Here is a 20833-nt window from a genome sequence, read left to right as displayed (position 1 = left end):
TCTGAAGATATAGTGTACCCTACTGATCCACTGATCCATCGATCCATCGATCTACCGATCCATCGATCTACCGATCCATCGATCTACCGATCCATCGATCTACCGATCCATCGATCTACCGATCCATCGATCTACCGATCCATCGATCTACCGATCCATCGATCTACCGATCCATCTACTGATCCATCGATCTACCGATCCATCGACCTACTGATCCATCGATCTACCGATCTGGCGATCCATCGATCTAGTGATCCATTGATCTAGTGATCCATACTGATCTTTCATCGATCCATTGAACTACTGATCCATCGATCCATTGATCTTCTGATCCATTCATTAGCGATCAAGCGATCATCTGTCATAGATGCTGTGACGTCAGTTGTGAGGTTTTTACACCGAGGATAACCCCAAATTTCCAACAGTTCCTCACGTAACTTAACACCGAGTCACACAACGCGTGACGCGTTCATGAATTAATCGTTGGCTTTTTCTCGAGACGTGAGCTTGGGCCGCCTGTGGCAAGACAATTGCGTAAACAATATTTAACATAATAACATTATACATAAAAAAACACAGGGTTTTGGATCACTTATTTATTAAAAAAGAATGTCCATACAACTACAACGAAAACGAACATAAGATTCACCTTTCTAATCGTGAAATTAATACCATTCGTACTGTTATCGTAACTACGTTTCTTGCCATCAAGTGAATCCAACATGTCGTCTTTCTTCACAAGCAGTTTGCACCATTATAGTTATGTTCTTCAGTCTCACGGTAGTAGTGTTGTTCAATAGATTGCATAGAGTATATGCAGTTTGGTTTCAGATTTCAGATTTTGCTTTTTACAACGAGTTTACGTTTTCAACTAAGACATTGGCATACTTGGCATACAAAACATACAAGGCATTCAATGCTTTCATGGCTTTCAAGCGTTCGCGATTCTGTCTGATCCAAAGTTACCGCTCAATAACATCTTTTTATGTGGATTGGCCGCGAACAATACGACTTGTGTATGCGTCTATAAGTATTTTGACAGGTATCCCAATAAAAAACAAAAAAACAAAGGCATTTTATGACTGGGCTACCACAGGTATCCCAGTAACGAGGTCTGAATTGCCCTTATTCATAATGACGTCACATCAAAACAATCTATTGTTTAAACGCAAAGAATCATGGTCGCGGGAGGGGGACAAAACAGCAACAACACAAAAAAAATTGATGTAAAACTCGTTTTATAGACCAAAGAAAAGCGGTGACAGCCATCAAGTGCAATAAATATTGCTTATTAAACATTGGTGCATCTCATATTTGAGTCCCAGGCCATTTGAGTTAAAACATTTCTTACCAGAGCGAGTTTTAAACTAATTTCTATCGTTCTAGACGATTCTTTCCCCCTCATAAACAAGCCCTGACGTCATCATGAATAAGAGCAATTAAAAACATTAAACGGAATATTTATTGGACGCTAAAAAAATTGACAGTGAAATAAAGAACTTTCTTAATTAAGCATTGTAATAAAGCATTTGTAGCATAGATTTCATAATTCCAAAAAAATATCCATCCCACTCCCGCCCTCACGGATTTCAAACAAAACAGTGACAGTCACATATTAATAAATGGTGAGAATTTATCATTTCCTGAATTTGGCATTTTTTTCCCCCATATGTACTCTAGAGACCTAGCTCTTTCTGTATATGATTTCGATGAACTTCGAGTAATTCACGCTTAACTGCCGCCGAAATGATCACCAAGAAGGGAATAAATTGAGGCTGCAGTTTTTGGACGCACTCAACCTTACAATGGAAGTGTACGTTTCCTAATCGTCCAGTCTTTTGCTCTCCATTCTGCCAATAGGCCCGTCTGGTGCTTGATATTATGACGAGGTCTTCTGGTGGGTTGGGAATAAAAAAGTCTTCACCACGCCTTAGTTTCAAGACACCCTTACACCCGTAACACCTTCTCACCAGAGGGCTGCATCTTTTAAGAAGGCTCAACTGGAAACTACCTTCTTGAACTGCCGGCGTTGATGTGTTGGGGCTATTATTCTGCAGATAAAATAAAATTAATGGCATTTTAGTTAACAGCCAAGATTAGTCGGTGGCTGCGTGGGAATTATGCAACGAGCCGACGGTCTCGCCAGATCCTAAATCCTAATAAACCTTATGTCCTGCAGGCCATTTCTACAATTGAAAGGTTCTGTGATTAGGAGGACTGTTTTGCCGCGCATTATCACTACAAGCTTTATTTGATAGAGTTTTTATTTCGTTCAACCCAATAAGCTCACCAGTTAGTGAAATAGAACGACTTGCACAGAGCTAACATATAGCGGGACTTTACCATGATCATAGCCGATATAAAAAATCAAACGGTTGGCAGCATAATCACACAAAAAAATTTGAAATCTTTCACCGATCTAAAACCCGAGATAACAGAATCACGCATTACACCCTGTATTAACTGTGAATGATCCTTACAATATATACATACCTGAGGCTCTTCTGTGTCTTTTTGTGTTGTTGTCTTCTCTGCTTCCTTCTCTGTGCCTCTGTTTCCTGAGGATCTTACTAAAGTCGACGCCGGATTCGATGCTGATTGGTCAGTTGGAGAGGTGTTAGTGTAACTCTCCACAACTTCCTCTCTTTTTTAGTTGTAGCACCTTTCCTTCTTTGTGTTGCCTTGGTCTTTTTTGACCCACGTCCAGGAGGGAGGTCCATGTGAATCAAGGCATCCACGTTAGGAGGCCTTTGGTTCGTTGTCTTGTAACAATGAACGAACTCAGTCAATGAACGACCCATTTCAGCCACAGCTAAAGTATGAGCACAAATGTCATACGCTTTAAAATCGATACAAGTGCCGCTGCACACATAATATGTTCCACGTCGCACGGTACGTTTCTTGCAAACTGCATACGATGGAGCATCAATTGCCTCGTTTGCCACATAACGTGGCAAATTGTCCCCTCTTCCAGGATCGGGATGAATATTTTCTTCTTTGCGCGCCAAAATCAACGATGCACGATGGTACATACGTGCTAGAATACTGAAGGGAACCCGGATAATGCCAAAATCTTCTAGAGGCAAACTCAATGGTGACATTGTGTCCGCTTCATTTGTGTTTTCCAGGTCGATAAGAATTATGTCAACTGTCTTTACTGAGAGATTGTGAAATTTTTTGAGCGCCGCTTCTTGTTGCGCTCTCGCCTTCCTGTAAAAGACAGATTCCTTCATTCCCTCTTCCTCGTAATTTTTGTCCATTTTTAGCTCTCCGAGCCAATAAATGCTAAATCCTCTTCTGTTCTGTCTTTTCACCACCGTCTGCAGCAACCTGGCAAATTCGGGAATAGAAAGCTTCCTTTTCCTTGTAAGTCGTTTCTCTCTTTGTAGAACCGAGTTCATACATTCATTTCCGTTCTGATTGTATACACCTGGTGGCCAGCCTAGACCAGCCATGGATCTCAATTCAGCTGTCATCGTTTCCTTATAATTTCCGCTTTGTACTTACAAAAGTAAGTAATAAAGCGCTCTGAGAGTGGGTGTAAGGAAAGCCACTCCTCCTTCATTTTTTCCAGATTGGTCACGAACTGGGCGTGGCTTTCCGAGTCTATAAGACCAGGAACCCTCTTACAACCAATATCTCCTCCGAAGATGTCACTTAGAATGACTTCTGATGGTTTGCCCCGTATTCCAAGTTCGTTCATTTTTGACACTATGTTTTCTTTCATATGCAGGTCACAGAGTAAATGCTGGGCATAAGGGAGAGGTCTACCGAAACCCTCACCCAATGCCTTTTCTCCGTCAGTACCATATACTAGAACATTTTGGGTTTTTGCATTTAGCTTTATCATGGTAGACGAGAGCTCGTAATATCTGGATGGTTCTTTTTTGTGGTGAACTAGGGTTGGTCCAATCTGGACTGGATTCTTGTCTTCTTTGGTTCGGAGAAGGAGATGCCTGTATGTAGTAAGAGTCACATAATAGTCTCCAAAAATTGAAAATGGGATCGACTCCTAAAATACTGAACTGGCTAGGATTTGTGCAAAATCTTTCCACGTCCTTAAGTTGCTGGTCAGTGGTTAGGACAACACAAGGATCTGACGAGGTCTCTACTTTACGGACGAAGGCGTTCTCTTTGTCTCTGTTTCCTTGCTTCGCATGTCTATCAGCTCGAGTGTAGAATCCCCAGGTTGCTCTTCCATGGTTTTTTTAATGTTCTTTATCTGTTGTAAATTTCTGGCATGGCTAGCTGCGTTTATAAAGTTTAAAATTGTTCCCTTTTCTTCGATACTCTTGAAAAACACCGTCTTGGGAGGGTCAGATTTCGCGAGCTCTTTTAACCGCTCCATGGTAGTATGCGAAGTGCGGTAATACTCTTTGGAAAGACTTTTAGAATTTCCATGTGGTTTAACTTTAACTTCGTGTTCATTATCATCAAAAACATATTGCAGAAGAGCAAAACCGTGAATCGTTCCGTTGGAATCTGAAAAAGGAGAAGATGAAAATTAATAAAGGTTTTGATATTTGAATGCACTTGGTAACCAGATGTTGTGCACTGGTGTGATATGCTGTATTGATTAAAACCCCCTTTTGCTGGTCAGATTTGTTACATTATGACTTATGAGGACGTAAATTTTTTTACGGTGAGGTTTCGAAGATGGACGTTTTTCACTCGAATATAGAAAAATTTTGTTTTGTTTTGTTTTTGCCAATAATTTTGTTTCCTATTTTTGGCCACACACTACTTTTCGGAGCACGCCACAGTTTACTTATTTCACTTGAGCAGTTTGATCTTTGGTTTGAATTGACTTTCTCTTTCTTCGGAAGCTTTTTTCATGATCCATGTTACAAATGTCTTACTAACCTCAACTGTTTATTCATTGTAGCAGGAACCTCTCAAACTGAGGCCTTGTCGTAATGACATCGCTATCGCTAGGTTAATACCGCTAGGCCTCCACTCAAAGTTTTAGATTTTTCTATAAGGACCTCACTGTTATTTATTTGTTAAAATAGTCTTACCTGTCAGATAAATGAAAATCCTTTGCAAATCGGGGGAGGATTCATTCCTGTAGAAGCTTCTCGTACATTTATAGACCTGTGCCTCATGATCATCATATTCTGATTGGGAAGCCTTACGAACATGATTCCTCTTGTTGGAAGCACGGTAGTATCATACTATATACTATATAGTATATGATACTATAATACATCGATGTTTCGTTCCAGTTGGATTCCATGCACCAAGGTCGTCGCCAGAACATTTTTAAAGTGCTTTATGTGTGGGGCAGATATTTCCACCACAAAGACAGAATTTTCGGAGACAGCGGAAGGAACAGCACGTGCAATAAGTTCTCGAGGCGGATGGAAGAGGATATCTACCACTTTCCTGGAAGCCAAACCCGTAAGCAATCCCTGTCGGTAGATGGGAAACATTGGGTCGTCGTTCAAGTAATCAGTTCCTTGTTCGTCTTCACTGCTATCGCTGGAGTCGTTCAACTGGTGTGTCAGCACTTTCTTATTTACCTTTTCAGCCACATTTCTATGGAAGACAGTAAAAGAATTTCATAGGTTTCTCAAACGCCACAGCGGGAGAGCAAAATTCTCTAACGTTTCGTGCAAGGTGTGGTGATCGCTCACCGACATCGTTTTGAAATAATCAGACAATTAAAATATACCCTTCAGAGTTAATTGTTCGTAAACGCGTTCAATGACTTCACTGTTACTACGGAAATTTTATGATATATATATTTGAGTGACTCACTTTTCTGATGCAAAGACTGGTTTGAAAAGGCACTCATCGCTGTCGCTCGTCTCAATATCCACACACACCCTTGATAAGAAAAAAAAAATCAGACTGATTTATTATTAGGTATGATTGTTTGAATTGTATGAAATAATTTAAATACTCCAGTCAAAAGTCGAGAGCAGTATTCTTGATTGTAACTTTTGTTAATTGAAAGTTCAGGTCGCATTGGCCACCGGAAAACTTGCTCGAGCAAACGACCGTCGAGTTTCGATTAATACAAACACAAAAAAGCCCATTCTCTTGATAATAAAATATATTGTACGGAAACGTAAAGGAGGGCACCAATAATATTGGCAACCAGTGTTACCTTTTGACTGGCGAATCAATGAGCGTCAAGTTTACTTTCTCAACCACAGCGGTTTTCTCATGAGGTATTTTGCCTGTAGTCTTGTCACAGTTGTCATCATGCAAGAAGAAAATATGACGTCAAATTCAGGAAACAAGCACTAGAAGAGGACCCAACCAATTTTCTTTTTTGCAAGAGGCCTACTTCTCTATACGGGAATCAACCTAAAGGGAGAGCTGAGGACTCCTCTTCACAGTGCATGTTGCGTTTTATAAATCAAATCATTTTATATTACACTCCCGGGATTTTCTACCAATCAAATATTTTTCCAAGTTAATTTAACTTCAAAACCCTCTGATTCCAGATACTAAAAAGTGTATTTTTAACAGATGAACTGAAGCGTGTGACTAATATAGCAGTACAGGCTTAAATGGGGTAACATTGGCCCATTGTAAGCCGTCGAATGCCAAAAGATTCAAACTTCAATTTTCAGGATTCAAAGTTCCAAATTACCTGACAAAAATTTGATTTTTGTCGCCCGTGAAAATAGATCCTTCTCACGCGCTCTCATTTTCACGATCGTGATCGGAGCGCGAGATCTGGCCATCTACGCAAGCATTGGTTTTCGCGTTAACAGTCCACTTAAACAATTCAAGTTCTGTCAAGTAAAATTTTGACAACGATAAGAACATTTTACCATTAAAACAATCCCCAAGAACAGGAGACTCAGCGGTTACTTCTGCATCACAACGAATAACGTCGCAAATTGCTCATAACATTTCCTATATGGTTTGTGCCATTTCACTGAAAGGTTCGTGCCAACTTGCACAGGTTATTTTAAACGCAGCCCGAAAATACTTACCCGAACACGCTTGTTCTCCTTTTTGAACTTGCAGCAGAATCTCGAAGTGGGTTCTTCATCGCCTGAACTATCCACCTGCACAAGCAGACTACTTGTCATTTTTTTAATTAACAGACTGAAAAAGCCATCCTTAGCCCAACAGATTGCCCTTCCCTGGACTTGCCCTTAAATAACATGTCATTCTCCATGTCAACACCCTAAGAAATATATAGAGAACAGTATGCATGTATAATATGCATACTAACGTTAAGGCGTAAATTTTTCTAACTAAAAAGGAAATTTAGACGAATGGCACCTTAAACTGAGGGGGATTTGCAAATAACCTTTTAGAGTTTGACTGTTAAAGAGATACGTTGGACATAATAAAGACAATTCACCTCCATTAAGCGCCTTCATAATTTTCTTGTATGATCCCATTTCTTCTGGGCCAACAAGAACGACACTCAGACCCTCCCTGCTTGCTCTAGCTGTCCGTCCACTGCGGTGAATGTAAAGCTGTCAACGAACACAGAGAAAGAATTTAGGAACGCAGAATCACATGAGATGGTTGCGCTAAAGTTAATACTTACATTGTGGTTACATTACACAACAGTTCATTATTAAATGAGATACAACTGAGGACGATAAACAATAACAAACTACTCCTCTCATATAAACTGCATTTGAACAGAGTCAATTTTTTTTCCTTAAAGTAAAACTCATTAACTGAAATGAATTATGTTTTGATTTCGGTAGGTGAACCTCACACATTAACTCAAATCGGAAACAAAACAAAGATTTAGAAAATGAAGTTTTAGAAATAACTAAATATAAGCAATTAAATAAATTTAGAGGTAAATAAAGAATTCAGGCGTCAACGGCGTTCGAACTTTGCTATCCACATTCTGGTTGAGCTTCTCTTACAGTTGAGACTTGTAGCCCACACCTTGGTCAACGCATGGTTGGTTGAAAAAGTGTGACTTCCGAAGCCTTTTGTCAAGGTAGAGTTTCGCGGAGAATGAAAGCACTGTCGCCAAAAAGCAATCGCTCCCGTTCCCGCCTGCCGCACAGGCTAACCAACTGCACAAGCTAACCAACCGTACACACATACTTACACGTACTTACATCAAGGTCCTTCGGAACTTGATAGTGAATCACATGCTCAACAGCTGGTATGTCCAAACCTCTCGCGGCCACATCTGTAGCCAGAAGTAAGCCACTCGCACTTTGCTTAAATTTAACAGGCAAGAAAAGAATCAGCCAAAATTTCATTTGCTGGTGGGAGTCCTATCTAGCTTTAAATATTCTCTGAGGGAGAAGAGGGGCAGGTTTTAATCAGTCAAGGCGATCCAGTTATAGTCTATCAAAAAAGGAAATTCCATTGGTCGGTTAGTTCGTAAACTATACTCACTGTTTTGATGAAAAAAAAAAGTAATAAGATCAGGATGATTCTGATCCAAGGCCACATAGCACGCGTGTCGCCCAGTGTTTTGCGCAAAGCAAGTTGCGCAGTAAAGAACGTGAAAGACGCAACAGGAAAATAGCACGTTGTCTACAAAATTGGGTTCCTAATAGTTGCTTTGTTTTGTTGAGTTTTTTGTTTGGTTTTTTTTTTGTTCTGGTTTTTGTTTGTTTCGTTTGTTTCATTGTTTTTTGTATTTTTGTTTTTTCCATCCTACTCAGTTTTCACCCGGCCTGTCTAAATTCTTTAATCTTTGCCTTTGTTGCATGCTGGCGTGCAGAACCCACGGGTTAAAGTCCAGGATCCTACTCAAAGAGCCCAGTCTCCTCACGCAGTCTACAGTTTTGGAGAAAACCAAAGTACGGCCTGGGTACCGGGAAAGGAAATAGTGGAGATATAGGTCCTAGAAAGAAAATTCAAATAAATCTGAACGAGGTGATTTTTACAACAACTGTATGTTTCGTAGTTCTCCTTCGATTTCACTTGGTACACCTCTGTGGATCATGTTCCTAGACAGTGTGGTGTACATGTCGATGCATTTGGCTCAAACCAACAATAAAAAGTAGTAAAAATTGTATCCTGAATCTCGAAGTTTTTCTCTTCCTTGTCAGCTCAACAATTACAAACCTTCTCTTCAATTACACATGAGATCTTTGCTTCTGTCAGGGTTTCTACGGTTCCTCTCTTGTTGGTGACATCGATAATTTTACAACTGTTCTTCTGCAGCCCAACTTTGTCCATCAGCGACACTAAAAATGTAAAATGCAAAGAGTATTGCTTTTAACGGAAGAACACAAGCCGATCAACTTAATCATGTTTAACTAGGATGTTAGATAACACAGACAAAAGCAAAACAACACAATACAAGCTTACGACACACTTCATAAAGCAGCAAATTTGCGGGTTTTAAATGATGGATTATTTAAAACATTTCATTCCTTAGTAATAGCTGATAAAATACGTTGATACTATCTCTAGCTTCTATTACTCTGAGTCAAATATGCCGTGATTTACCAAAGCCTTCTTCGTTTGTGATCTTCTTTTACTTTCCTTTCCTCTTAAACGACTTTGGAAGAGTTAAAGTTGCAGAGAAAATAAACTTCTGTAGATGTCTTCGCTTTGCAGTTCCCTCATCTTCATCATAATCACTGCGAAAAGGAAACGTTAAAGTTAAAATTTGATAAAAAGAGAGTCATTTACCTCAGTTTACAAGTTGACAGTCATGAAAACCATTAATTTCAGAAAGAGAAGGCTGAAAGAAATTGAAGCTCCGATGGAAATTGAAGTCCATTGCCTCTTTCTTTGAATGAGCTCTAATATAGAAGATAATTCTTGAAAGTGGCCTTGCTCGACCATTCGGTCTGCCTCGTCAATCACAAGATATCTCAAGTGCTCCAAACGGCATGCTCTTAACCCTAAAATTAAACGCCGCCAGAAGATATCTCTAGAATCATCCATTTGATAGAAAGAGGCTAGTCACTCCAATTTCACCGTTTTCAAAAAAAACGCCCGGCACTGATGTTTACAGAGCAGTAGGAAATGCTTACAGCTGTACTTATCATTTTTAACGGCGTTTTACGAACGGAAAAACTTACACGACATTGGAAATCCAAATTCATGCTGAAAACTACACAGGACAACCGATCTCATGGGAAACATACCTACATGTACAAGTGTGTGTTGACTGTTTCAGATCTCTAAAAGAAAGTGAATCAGTACAACTTATGATACATGAGGTACTTACCTCGGAAATCAAATCCCACAGTCTTCCCGGGGTGGCTACTATTATCTCAGGACACTTGTTTAAAAGCCTCTGCTGTTTTTGAGGTGCCATTCCTCCAACCACAGCAACAATCTTGAAAAAAAGGAATTGTTTACTGATTCAAATGATTTTGAGGTACTTTGTTTGGTGGGTATTTCTCCGATAAAAGATAAAGTTGAAACAGGACTAGAAGGGGTGGCAAGGGAGTGAAGGGTAGGGGTTAAATGGTACATCATAGGGGCTGGGATTGTAATTCTCTGAACAAAAGGGTTTTTATATACTTTGCTGGTGAAGGTACCAAAAAGCAATAGAGTTTATGTTTGAGGGAATAACAATGTTTTCAGCACTAACTCATCATTATTTAAATTGCTTTAAAGCCTATTGTGGCTACAAATTCATGTTTTCCCCAAAAAATTAAAAAAATGCTTTCCAAACAAGAGATAGGTTTGCATTCTGCTCCACTGAAAAGAGGAGCATTGAAGGCTCAGGAAACAAAATTGACTTGGGCCAATAAAAATAAAGAAATAATTGAGTTTCTAACAATGGGAAAACAGAAACTAACTGTGGAGGTGACTTCCAAATTGTCAATTTAAGTACATGATGTTACCTCTAAAGATGTGTGTTTTGCTGCCTGTTTAAGATGATTCTTTATTTGTATAACCAATTCTCTGGTTGGTGTCATTATCAACGCCAGGAGTGGTTTCTTGAGCTTGGATGTTCCATTACCAGTTTCTGTGGCTTCTGTAGCATTATTTTTGGTAGTATTTTCTGTAGTTTCACCTGCTTCTTGATTGGACTTGGTGGAATATTGCAGGTGGAAGGGAGAGAGTCTGTATAGGGGTTGGTGTAGTAAAACTTTGTTCACTGAGTCCTCTCTGAACTTCTTTGGGAACACCAAGGACTTCCCAAGCACTCATATCTACCATGGGCTCTAAAGTTTAGTTCAATCAAAATAAATGATTTAGCTATAAAATATGATTGCATCTTAAACTCAGTGCTAGTGAGAAATATCATTTTATTACAGTTGAACCAAATGGGTAATTTGTACCTGTATAGATATGAAATATGTTTATAAAGGTTTTACAATCTAAATTAATAAATACTTTATTAATAAATAACAATACAGTAATAAAAAACTTATCAGTAAAATTACATTATTTATTACACCCATTTTGAAATCACTGGTGGTCCCTGTAATGAGACTGGCTCTAGTTGATGCGATTTACTCACAAATTGCACCATTTTTTGCCTTAAATTGCATCTTCTTTCCAGCTAATGAGGAGGCTACACTAAAGACAAAACAATCAATCAGATTTCAAGGCTTGTTTAAAATAACCAATCAAATTGCAGGAAAATGAAAGACAAAGAGTATCACATGGCAAATTTTGCAACTTTTGTTTCCAAAACTCTTACTTTTTCCGCCCAAAAAAATGGATGAATTTCATTTCAGACCAGCTCAGTACTGCATCAATAAAATATTTGAACTTACCAAGTCCTGTGATTTCAAAATGGATGTAATAAAGTGGTAATTGAACCTCGTGTCATGCAATTTTGGTCTGAAATCATACTTGTGATTTCAAATCGAACTCACGCTGTGCACTCACGCTGCATGCTCATTTGAGTTTGAAATCACGCATATGATTTCAGCACAAATTGCACTCCACTTAGTTCAATTACCATTATCTATAGAAAATCATATCTTTTCCAAGATAACATTATCTACACAAAATGTGTTTGATTCTCTTCTTAATAATAAAATTCAAGGACAATCATTGGAGTAAAATTGTACTTTGTTTTGTGCATTTCCCATCCATAATTCCTAAAATTAAATCTTACCTGGAGGATCTTCCACCAGTCTATTATCAGTGACCATTTCTACTCTGTTTTGCTCTTCTGACTGGGCTTTACTTTGGGCCTTGTTTTTCTTTTTTCTCTTCTTTTTTCCCTTTGTCTGTTGGTCATTCTTTGTGCTTTTTTCAAGTTGTGTGGATGGTGTGGTAACTGTTTGTTCCAGATTATCCTGAAGATTTAAATCAAAAGACAATACTATGTAGCTTTTTTTTTTTTTTCCCGTGAGCCAAACTTCTAGAGAAAACCAAAAAGAAGCTTCTATTCTTAGATATACATAATTGTGCATGTATGGGTAAAGACTGAAAAAATGCATGAGCCCTTGGGACAATGCAGTCTGCTGTCTTCAAAAAGATTAGGGCAAACTGCTCTCAAAATGATTTCAATCAATTCCCGTATTTCCATGTAGTTCTTGTGGTGCGTGTTGTTGTTGTTGTTGTTGTTGTTTTCTTTTTGTTTGTTTGTTTCTTTTCTCATTTAAGGTATGACTGGCAGTTATCTTAGTTTTGATTCTCACGTCCAATATACACACCCATCTGAATCAGGAGACAAGTCATTCCATTTGGGTCAGGTTGAGGATTATTATTAAGCGTCTTGAAAATCAACTTTTGGTAAGACGTTTCCACCTTAAGAGGCACGGTTTATTCAGATTTCCAGTATTACAAGATGACTTAACCACTTATTAACTTCTGGTGGGTCGATTTGTAAACAACTCAACCCAATTTGGATGTATTGGACAACCCTCAACATTTATAATTAAAGATGAGTTATAACAAAAAATAAATAAACAAAAAAAATTTAAAAGATAATTTTTCCCAATTTCTCGTAAAATACAAGGGTAATTTCACCACGTGCTTGAAGTGAAACTTACATTTGTATCTTCTAAATTTAACCATGCGGTATGTTTTGAAGCACTTTAAGCAATTCACCTCCTGCAGTGGCCGTTCTTTTATTTTCTTCTTTTGAGCTGGTCCACCTGCACTAATTCCTGCTAGCTCTTCTGGATGATAATCTTCCATGACTTCAAGGAACACAAATCCATCCATTTCACCCGCAAAGAACAAAGGATCGTCCAATTCTACTGGTTCTCATTTTCGCTTCTTCCCTTTCGAATTCTTTTCTACCATTATGGAGCAATAAGCAAAGAGCTTTAGTTGAGAAACTGAATGTAAACGCTCTTTTAAATAACAAACAACTGTTTTGGTTTATCCTTAGAGAATTAATAAAAACAATCTCACGTCGTCCGCCATTATGGATTACCCGCCAGAGAAGGACTGGATAAGAATTTGTACTGCGCGCACATTCAAACGGAAGTCATCCGCTGCTTTCCTCCCTTCGCCGAGTTAGCTGAAACCTTTGTAAAGCGGGAATTAAAAGACTAACATGGCGAAAGAACACCGTACATTCAAAGGGGAGTGCATTTATATTGAGCGCTTAAACGAAAACTCGTTTCTTATCAAGAAAGGCTTTGTCCCAAACATGAAGGTAAGTGAACGCGCGCCAAACATCAGATCGGAAGCTCAACTCCAGCTGAGTAGCGTGCGCGTCAAAATGCACGTCTAACGATGTCATACTTGAGAATGTTGATAATAAGCTATGGTCATCGAAATAAATCCCCTTACACCTGCCATATCCGTCAAAGTAATTTCCTTCTTTGAAATAAGTTTTGTCACAAGGAAAATTGTTTCTGGGACAACTAGATTTTGTTCTCCCCCTCTTCCCCACCTTTTCTGCCCACGTTATGATCAAATCCCCGCCCCCTGCCCCCCTCCACGTCTCTCATGTCAGAACTGTTTTCTTTTTTTTTTTTTGTTTCAATCAGTCAATTAGCGAACTACAGTCAAACCTGTCTTAGGTGGCACCGTATTAAGCACTTGCACTGTATTAGACGCCATATTCCCGTGGGTGACTGCTTAATACAGGGTTGACTGAACTGGACAAATAAATTTTGTCCTCACTTCATCCATCAAACCCAGATTATATCCATTGTTGTCCCCATCCCCCCCTAATTTCCCTCCTTTTCCCCTAGTTGCAGACTGTGGTGTTTTGCTGGAAATTGTTGATGCAAGAATGTCCTAATTAGTACTGGATTAGGATGTTCTCAATAATTAGTACCATGGACAAATTTTTACATTCTGTTTCAGATACAAGACTTGAGGTGTACATTGCAGCTATTCAACTCTGAATTTCAAACTATTCTTTTCTCTTTTTTTCTTTAAAAATTGAAGGTATCTTAGATATATAAATGAGTTGCTTGAAAAGCAAATGTTTGATGAGCTGAAGCACTGGACTGGAACTCAAGGTACAGTACTCTAAACATTTGAAATATAATATTGTTGTATTTGCTGCATTTTTCTTATTCCTTTGATACAGTTAAATTAAATTGCTCTCCAGGTATTGGTGGTTTCCTTACTGGTGTAAAGCAGATTGCAAATGTTGCAGCTTTGCCTGGAATTGTTGGTGTAAAAATGATCATAACTTTTTCTTGTTGAAATTACAACTCAGTTTAACTCAGTCTTGTTCAATCCCGGGCCTAGTTGTTCAAAGGCTGATAAGTGCTAACCCACGGTTAAATTTTAATCAGGGTGTGTTTAATCCTTGGCTTAAAAGCCTTTTTAGAATAATTTACTATAATTTTTTTAGGGCATCCAATCTTCAAATTGCAGACTAAAGGAATTGTACATGGATACTGAAGTTCATTTGAAAGCTTTCAGATATGAAATCAGATTTCACACTGACCATTACTTTTATCAAACTGACCCTGTACTCTTGGGAAGCAAAGAAAGTATAAAGTGGAGGTGACAGAAGAGTTTCTTGTTATACAGTTTGTGTTTCCAGAGTATTTTCACACAAAGATTTCACTTAAAGTGGTGCCAAATAGAGCATCCAGTTATCCAGTTAGATCCAGGTATCCCATTATTTTAGAATGTGGGTGTATTGAACTTTCTCTGTGGTAAAAGTTTTATTTCCTACTTAATAAATTTAAGAAATTCTGAAATAGTATGTGTAGAATACTAATATCCTAATATCCTTCTCAGGGAAAATGCACATATTTTTTCCAGGCAAATGAAGTCTTGAAAAAAGTACTTTCAGAGACAATATCATCCATCTCTAGATGAATTTGTCATCTCTGAAAGAATTTGTCATCTCATCAATCAGACTTTATGAATAATAATAAACCCCCAGCCAGAGAAATTTTTGATCACTTCCCTTTTGTCGAAATAACAATAACAAAGAAGGCTATGTATCTCCGTTTCTATTCTTGAAATGTTGATTCGTATTTTTTTGCTTGGACCTTAGAGATCAGTTGTACTACCAGATGTTCATTCTGGCTGTGGATTTGCTATTGCTATTGGTAAGTTACAATTCACACATTTGTGGTAAATAAGGCAACATTTTATTCAGAATATGTTTGTGGATTGTAGTTGTTTGAAGGGGGGTGTCATGTGAAAAACATTTTTCTCAATAAGTTATTTGTCAACAATGTAGTTTCCTCGTCATAACTCAAAGTAAGTGCCCTTTGATGAAGCTTATAGTTTCTTTTCAAACTGGTAATGTGCTTAAAATGACTTTGGTTGGTCATGGTGATGAATTCACTTTCTGAATGCAGTATAATCATTTGTCTCGCCATTAATTTACTTTGGATGTGGATCATGACTTTTTGACTGCATATTGTGTCTTCTTTGCATTATAAGGTCAGTAGATATGCTTGACCTTATGAAACTCTCTGTTTGGCTGTGATTGGCTGGAATCCCACACAGGCTTTGATTGGCACACTCTGACCAAATGTTCCTTTGGAGTACACTGTCGCAGAGTTATTATGTTTTTGTGTTTCTTGTGGTCAGCATCCATGTTTCTGGGATGTCTACCTTAATGTCCAATTTATGTTGTAACAGGCAAAGTCTTATGTGGATGGCCTCTTATACCCTGCATGTATAATAATAGGATCACAATCAATGTACTCTACTTTAGTCCAGAGCAGGTGGTTTCCAGGTGTCTTCTGAAACTGCAGAGGCCTCTGTCTTAGCATGTCATTTCTCTATATGCTATATAACTCGTTTAACCTTACTTGCATAGATTTTCCTGTTCCGCTGATGTAAACTTTGCCTTACTCTCAGGGAATCTTTTCAACCAGGGGCTCTTGTTTTAAAGATGCTGTGCCATGGATGGGGAGTGTCCTGTTACTATTTGTAACATCAGTGAAGTGAATGGAATGCTTTCAGTTCTTCAAATGCTGTAGCAAGCAAGATTGTGAATGTGTAGGATGATAAGGTTATTGATTGCTCCTATAACTTAACTATAAATATTGTTATTTATTCTTTTTATTTATTTATTTTTACTTTTCGCAGTGGGGAGGAGGGGGGTTTGGCTGGGTGGCTTTTCTAATTTTGTAATTTGAGTTTATATACTTACTTTGCAGTTCCACCCCGTTTTAGTAATGAGTTTAGAAATCTCACCATTGCACCCTAAAGCTCCATTCCTTTGATGCACTGTGATCTGTGTGATCTTGGACCACAAATCCTAATCCGTATCCTCCTAAAGGAACACACCATTTAACTCCACATTTACAAAAAAGTGTTATTTGAGAGGTGATCCACAAGTATCAGTCAGCTGGACCAAGGATGGAGTGCTACTTAGTAAAAACAACAGCCTGGTTATTAGACAAGTGACGTTTAAAGATAAGGGCAATTATGAATGTACTGTTAAATATGATTATGGCAAAGCAAACTCTTCCTTCTGGATGGATGTCAGAGGTAAACTCTATATTGTAGTTTATGTCAGTCATCAAACTTGTAACTTAACCAAGCATTTGTTTTGAAGTTTAAGCCAAATTTAAAGAGACCTATTTTTTTCTCTCTTTTCATCCATATCATTTAAAAATATCAATGACCAAGGAACTAAGGAGTCGTGATCTTATGATTCATTTTCATAAGTGTTAAAGGTAGTTCATCAACTTGGATATGAGTGTATCATTACCTAAATATTAATGATTGAAGTTGGAAAGAGATTACAAAGGAACATTCATATAACTTGTTTCAAATTACCAACATTAGTACTCTTTTTTCTAGAAAAGGGTTCCTGGTCACGTACAGTTGATTCTGACTCACAGACAACCAGATTGTAAATGAAGATAAATCCGTGACCAAAAAAATAATTGAAAACACCTCCTGTTGTTAAGAAATTGCAAATCCTGTGGTCCACTCTAACATTTTTCTCTGTGAACTTATGTTAAAATGCACAATTTGGATATGTCAAATGACAGATTTCCTTTTTTTTGTTTTTTCATTACAGAATGCAAATGTTTTATATTGTTTGATCATCATTGCTTAATAACTTTTTGAATTCAATATATACTGTTAAAAAAATTAAACTGATAGTAATTGAACATTTATGTTTCTAACATTACGCTCAACAACCAAAAAAACATTATTTGTTCTCAATCGGCAGAACGGTCAATATCAACGGGGTCGTGACACTGAGTGATAGCTTTTACCTTTTAATCTCACGCTAGAATGAACAACGGAGTCTCAGAATCAACATGTCTTCCTTGGGCTTACACGTGTAAAAAAATGCGCCCGCGATACAATTTTTTGATTCTTAACATTATTGGAACTAACAGCCAAACAATATCTTTTTATGCTGAACTGGAAAACCTCTGGAAAAATTGACTTTGGTGAAAAATAGACTTGAAAATTGCGTTTTTTGTTTTGATTTTGTTGATTTTTCAAGGAACTGAGGGACATGATAGACTATAGCTGGAGCAAAACAAAATAGATTTTTTATCAGGGTTTAATAAGTTCTTTTATAATTACTGTTAGGATTGGAAATCATTGAAATTATCACCACAACAGAGAAATGGATCTTACCATGTATGTATGGAGTCACATCCTAAAAGGAAAAATTTGGAGAAAAATATATAATGGTAAGTACCTTGTTTTCAATTTAGTGGTTTCAGTGTTATTATATCACAGATTAATTTAAGGACTTCACTTTTTCAAAGCATGGCCAAGGAAAAGACCTGTATTAATCACATTGATTTAGTTTGATTGGCGTGATTGAGTTCAATAATAAAATTATTGAACTCGCTGAAAATTTCCAGTTCAATTATGTTTGATTGAACAGCAATCTAACAATTGGATTCCACTGAGTTTGATTGATTTTTGGCTGGGTTTTGTTCAATTGTCCATGCCAGGAAAAGATCAATGTTTAATTATATTGCCAAGAATTTCAACTCTACGTTTTTATTTTATCTCAATGAAAGCAATACTTGCAAAGAACACAGTTACCTCATCATGGTGTACCACTCAAAAGAATCTTGCCCATTTCCTTGTATGGTCCTTGAACTGTTCTGGTGTTTTGTAGCTTTCTTGGCCTGGTTCTGGGTCCACTGCTTCCACCAGATCACTGAAACCCTATTTTATCAACAAAGAGAACAAGTATGTAGAGGAGTATATTTTAATATAATTTATTGTAGTCATGCCCCTTAGATATTGACTAAAATTTAACTCTATGATCCGAGTGACCAAATTAACACAAGAAAATGTTTACCTTTCATGATTTCTTCACTTCTCTGTATGTCCTTCTTTGATGACTTGTCCCCTCAAAGATTGGTTTATGATCCAGTTTGTGTAGGATTGCTCGGAGGTCTTTTCCTGAGATAATACATTGTTGTTATTATTATTATTATGTTCGTTGTTATCAGTATTAGTTATTGCTTGCCATTGCACTGTGATATGTAAATTAATGCAAAATAAAGCCTTTTTTAGCCTGTGGTAAATTAGAATGAAGTATTAATTTTTTTTAGAATAGCCATAGAGGTCTTTGTTTGTTTGTTTTTTTTCATTCTCGTTATATACACCTAACTTTAAGTCTGAGATTACAACTATGATTTTTTATTTTTAATTGAATCTTTGTGATTTCTACGCTGGTCAGATGTTATTCACTATAGTCATGCCTGGCTTTGGTAGTTAGGTACATGTAGTTAAAATAAGTTACATTTGTTTTCACTGACCTCTGGTATTGAATGCAAGGCATTGATCCCATTTTGCCTGTTCCTCTCCTGTTTCAGAACACTGATTGGCGGAAGAATCTCTCTTTCCTCGTCTGGTAAGGCCATCCTCAACTCATGGTATGCCTCGTCTGAAATCAAGCCTTCATCTTTCGCAACAAGTACATGCTGCGTCGTCCGACAAGTGGAGTTTTCTCTCTCGTCACCAGCATCGTGTCCAAGTGGAATTACAACTTCACGTCCTTGTACGGTGAACTTAATCTGAAGAAGATGACAGGGGTTTCCCTTTAAAATTTGTTTTCATATGAACATAGCTAGATAGATAGATTGATCGCCACATAGATGTATGATTTTTTTTCGCGACTTTGCTGTTGGTCAATGTCTCAGTTCTATTTTTCACGAAGAAGTAAAATTGTTACTTACCTTGATGGGCTCAAACTCCTCCAGTCCTTCCACCGATTGAGCCACTAGTTGCCTGACTCGTCAAGACAAGACAAGACAAAGACTTTATTTAAGCACGATATTGTTAAAGCGACTACACGCTTGTGGGGTCGTGCGTAAAATGGAATAAAATGAAATGTGGTAAAATACAATAATTAAAGTAGCCTATCAAAATTAGAAGATCTAAAAATATATCGTCTTTTCTTATTATTTCTGGCTGCCGGTGTTAATTGCCAGAAGTCCTTTTCGGTGTTGTAGAAAACATTTTCAGTCTCTGCAATTCTCTGCTTTAGCAGCATTCCTTCAGCATTTGCTAGTTGAAGCTGAGCTACGACTTCATTCAGCCGAGTTGCAATGGAGTTGTGCTAAATTCTCAAATTGTGGTTCTCTTCCCGAAGACGCCTTATTTCGGCCTCATAAACTTCTGTAAGAGATGGCTGTGTCTGTGCTAGTGTGCAACTCTGTGCTCGATTGTGTTAAAAATGAGTTAGAAAACTCCCACCGCTGACGGACTTAACCTTAAATTTCGACAACATTACTTAGCGAGTATCAGTCCTCATTACACCCGGACGTTTTTCTACTTAGCATCATTTTGTGTCTTGTTTTCATTCATGGATAACTTAAACAAAGCCATTGCTTTTAATAGAATGTCGATCGCTTTTTTGTGATCTTCATCAAATGAAACAGAAAAAAAAGAAACAAAAACCCACCCACACATAAGATCGACCTTAAGTCTGAAAAATATTTGAAGAGCGGGTTTATTTTTATAACCAACCTTCATAATCTTGAGAACGTATCAAAGCAATTAGAGAGGCGAACGCGAACTGAGATCGCTTGAAACTTGTCAATGGCTCGTTTTTATCAGGGAGGTGAGAAAATAACCATTTATTGCTTGTATTAGAGGAATTGATCGATATCAAGGAATATTGCTGCGTTTTTTGCGCTAAGTGCTTATGCCATCAAATTTAAGAATTTGTTCATGCTTAGCGTGCGAACATCGAGTCATGGATGCACGGGGAAGTTTAGAGGGCAAGAAAAATGCGTAAGAGTAGCTCGAGGCGCAGCCGAAAGCAACTCTAGCTTTTTGAGTGCTCTCCAAACTTCCTAAGTGGATCCATAACTCGATATACGCACAGCTAAAAGCATGAGCAAATTCTTTTATAACAGAGCGACAACAAGGATCTGCGCGAAGAAGCCAAATTTGCTGCAGCTGGTCTTCCGACAAATTTGCGAAAGGTGCAACTTGCGAGTTTTTTTCGGCTTTGTCTTGCTTGTTGGATCAGGACCTAAAAGGTCAATGCCGACAGAAAAATTGGGCAGTTCTTCGCTGGTTTCTTCCATATTTCAAAGAGAAGGAAAACTACACTGCAACTTAACAG

At 37.9% G+C, this 20833-nt stretch overlaps 1 protein-coding gene and 1 long non-coding RNA gene across 11 annotated transcripts; one reads left to right on the top strand and one right to left on the bottom strand.

Moving 5' to 3' along the window:
- Positions 1–581: 581 nt before the first annotated feature.
- On the bottom strand, positions 582–13265 carry LOC131793993 (ATP-dependent RNA helicase DDX24-like). Its single transcript, XM_066173971.1, has 16 exons — positions 12934–13265; positions 11993–12176; positions 10764–10897; positions 10135–10249; positions 9613–9809; positions 9409–9430; positions 9022–9143; positions 8628–8797; positions 8058–8169; positions 7331–7448; positions 6955–7028; positions 6113–6214; positions 5761–5829; positions 5019–5538; positions 2494–4482; positions 582–2051 (listed from the first exon to the last, which is right to left on the bottom strand). Exons 1-11 carry the CDS (start codon positions 13048–13050, stop codon positions 7021–7023), a joined length of 1299 nt encoding a protein of 432 aa, XP_066030068.1. The 5' UTR covers positions 13051–13265; the 3' UTR covers positions 582–2051; positions 2494–4482; positions 5019–5538; positions 5761–5829; positions 6113–6214; positions 6955–7020.
- A 68-nt stretch (positions 13266–13333) lies between these two features.
- Positions 13334–19441, top strand: LOC131780061 (uncharacterized). 10 transcript variants are annotated; one of them, XR_010719134.1, is made up of 9 exons: positions 13334–13489; positions 14233–14306; positions 14648–14802; positions 15305–15359; positions 16123–16276; positions 16425–16758; positions 17824–17927; positions 18267–18441; positions 19074–19441. It is a non-coding gene; the product is annotated as an uncharacterized lncRNA (long non-coding RNA). The 10 variants fall into 10 exon arrangements; XR_010719133.1 differs by lacking the exon at positions 14648–14802 and having other exon boundaries at positions 16157–16276; XR_010719131.1 differs by lacking the exon at positions 14648–14802 and having other exon boundaries at positions 16140–16276.
- The last annotated feature ends 1392 nt before the right edge of the window (positions 19442–20833 follow it).

This window comes from Pocillopora verrucosa, chromosome 11, assembly GCF_036669915.1.
Source record: "Pocillopora verrucosa isolate sample1 chromosome 11, ASM3666991v2, whole genome shotgun sequence".
Classification (NCBI taxonomy): Eukaryota; Metazoa; Cnidaria; class Anthozoa; order Scleractinia; family Pocilloporidae; genus Pocillopora; species Pocillopora verrucosa.
This window is presented reverse-complemented; position numbering and strand designations above follow the sequence as displayed.

Excerpts from the sequence above, each read along its gene's own strand:
- LOC131793993 (XM_066173971.1), bottom strand. The coding sequence starts at position 13,050 with ATGGATGGATTTGTGTTCCTTGAAGTCATGGAAGATTATCATCCAGAA. Across the intron at positions 9,431-9,612 it reads AATTAATGGTTTTCATGACT|ATCACAAACGAAGAAGGCTT; the intron begins GTCAACTTGTAA and ends AAGTAAAAGAAG. Across the intron at positions 8,798-9,021 it reads CATGTGTAATTGAAGAGAAG|GACCTATATCTCCACTATTT; the intron begins GTTTGTAATTGT and ends TTTTCTTTCTAG.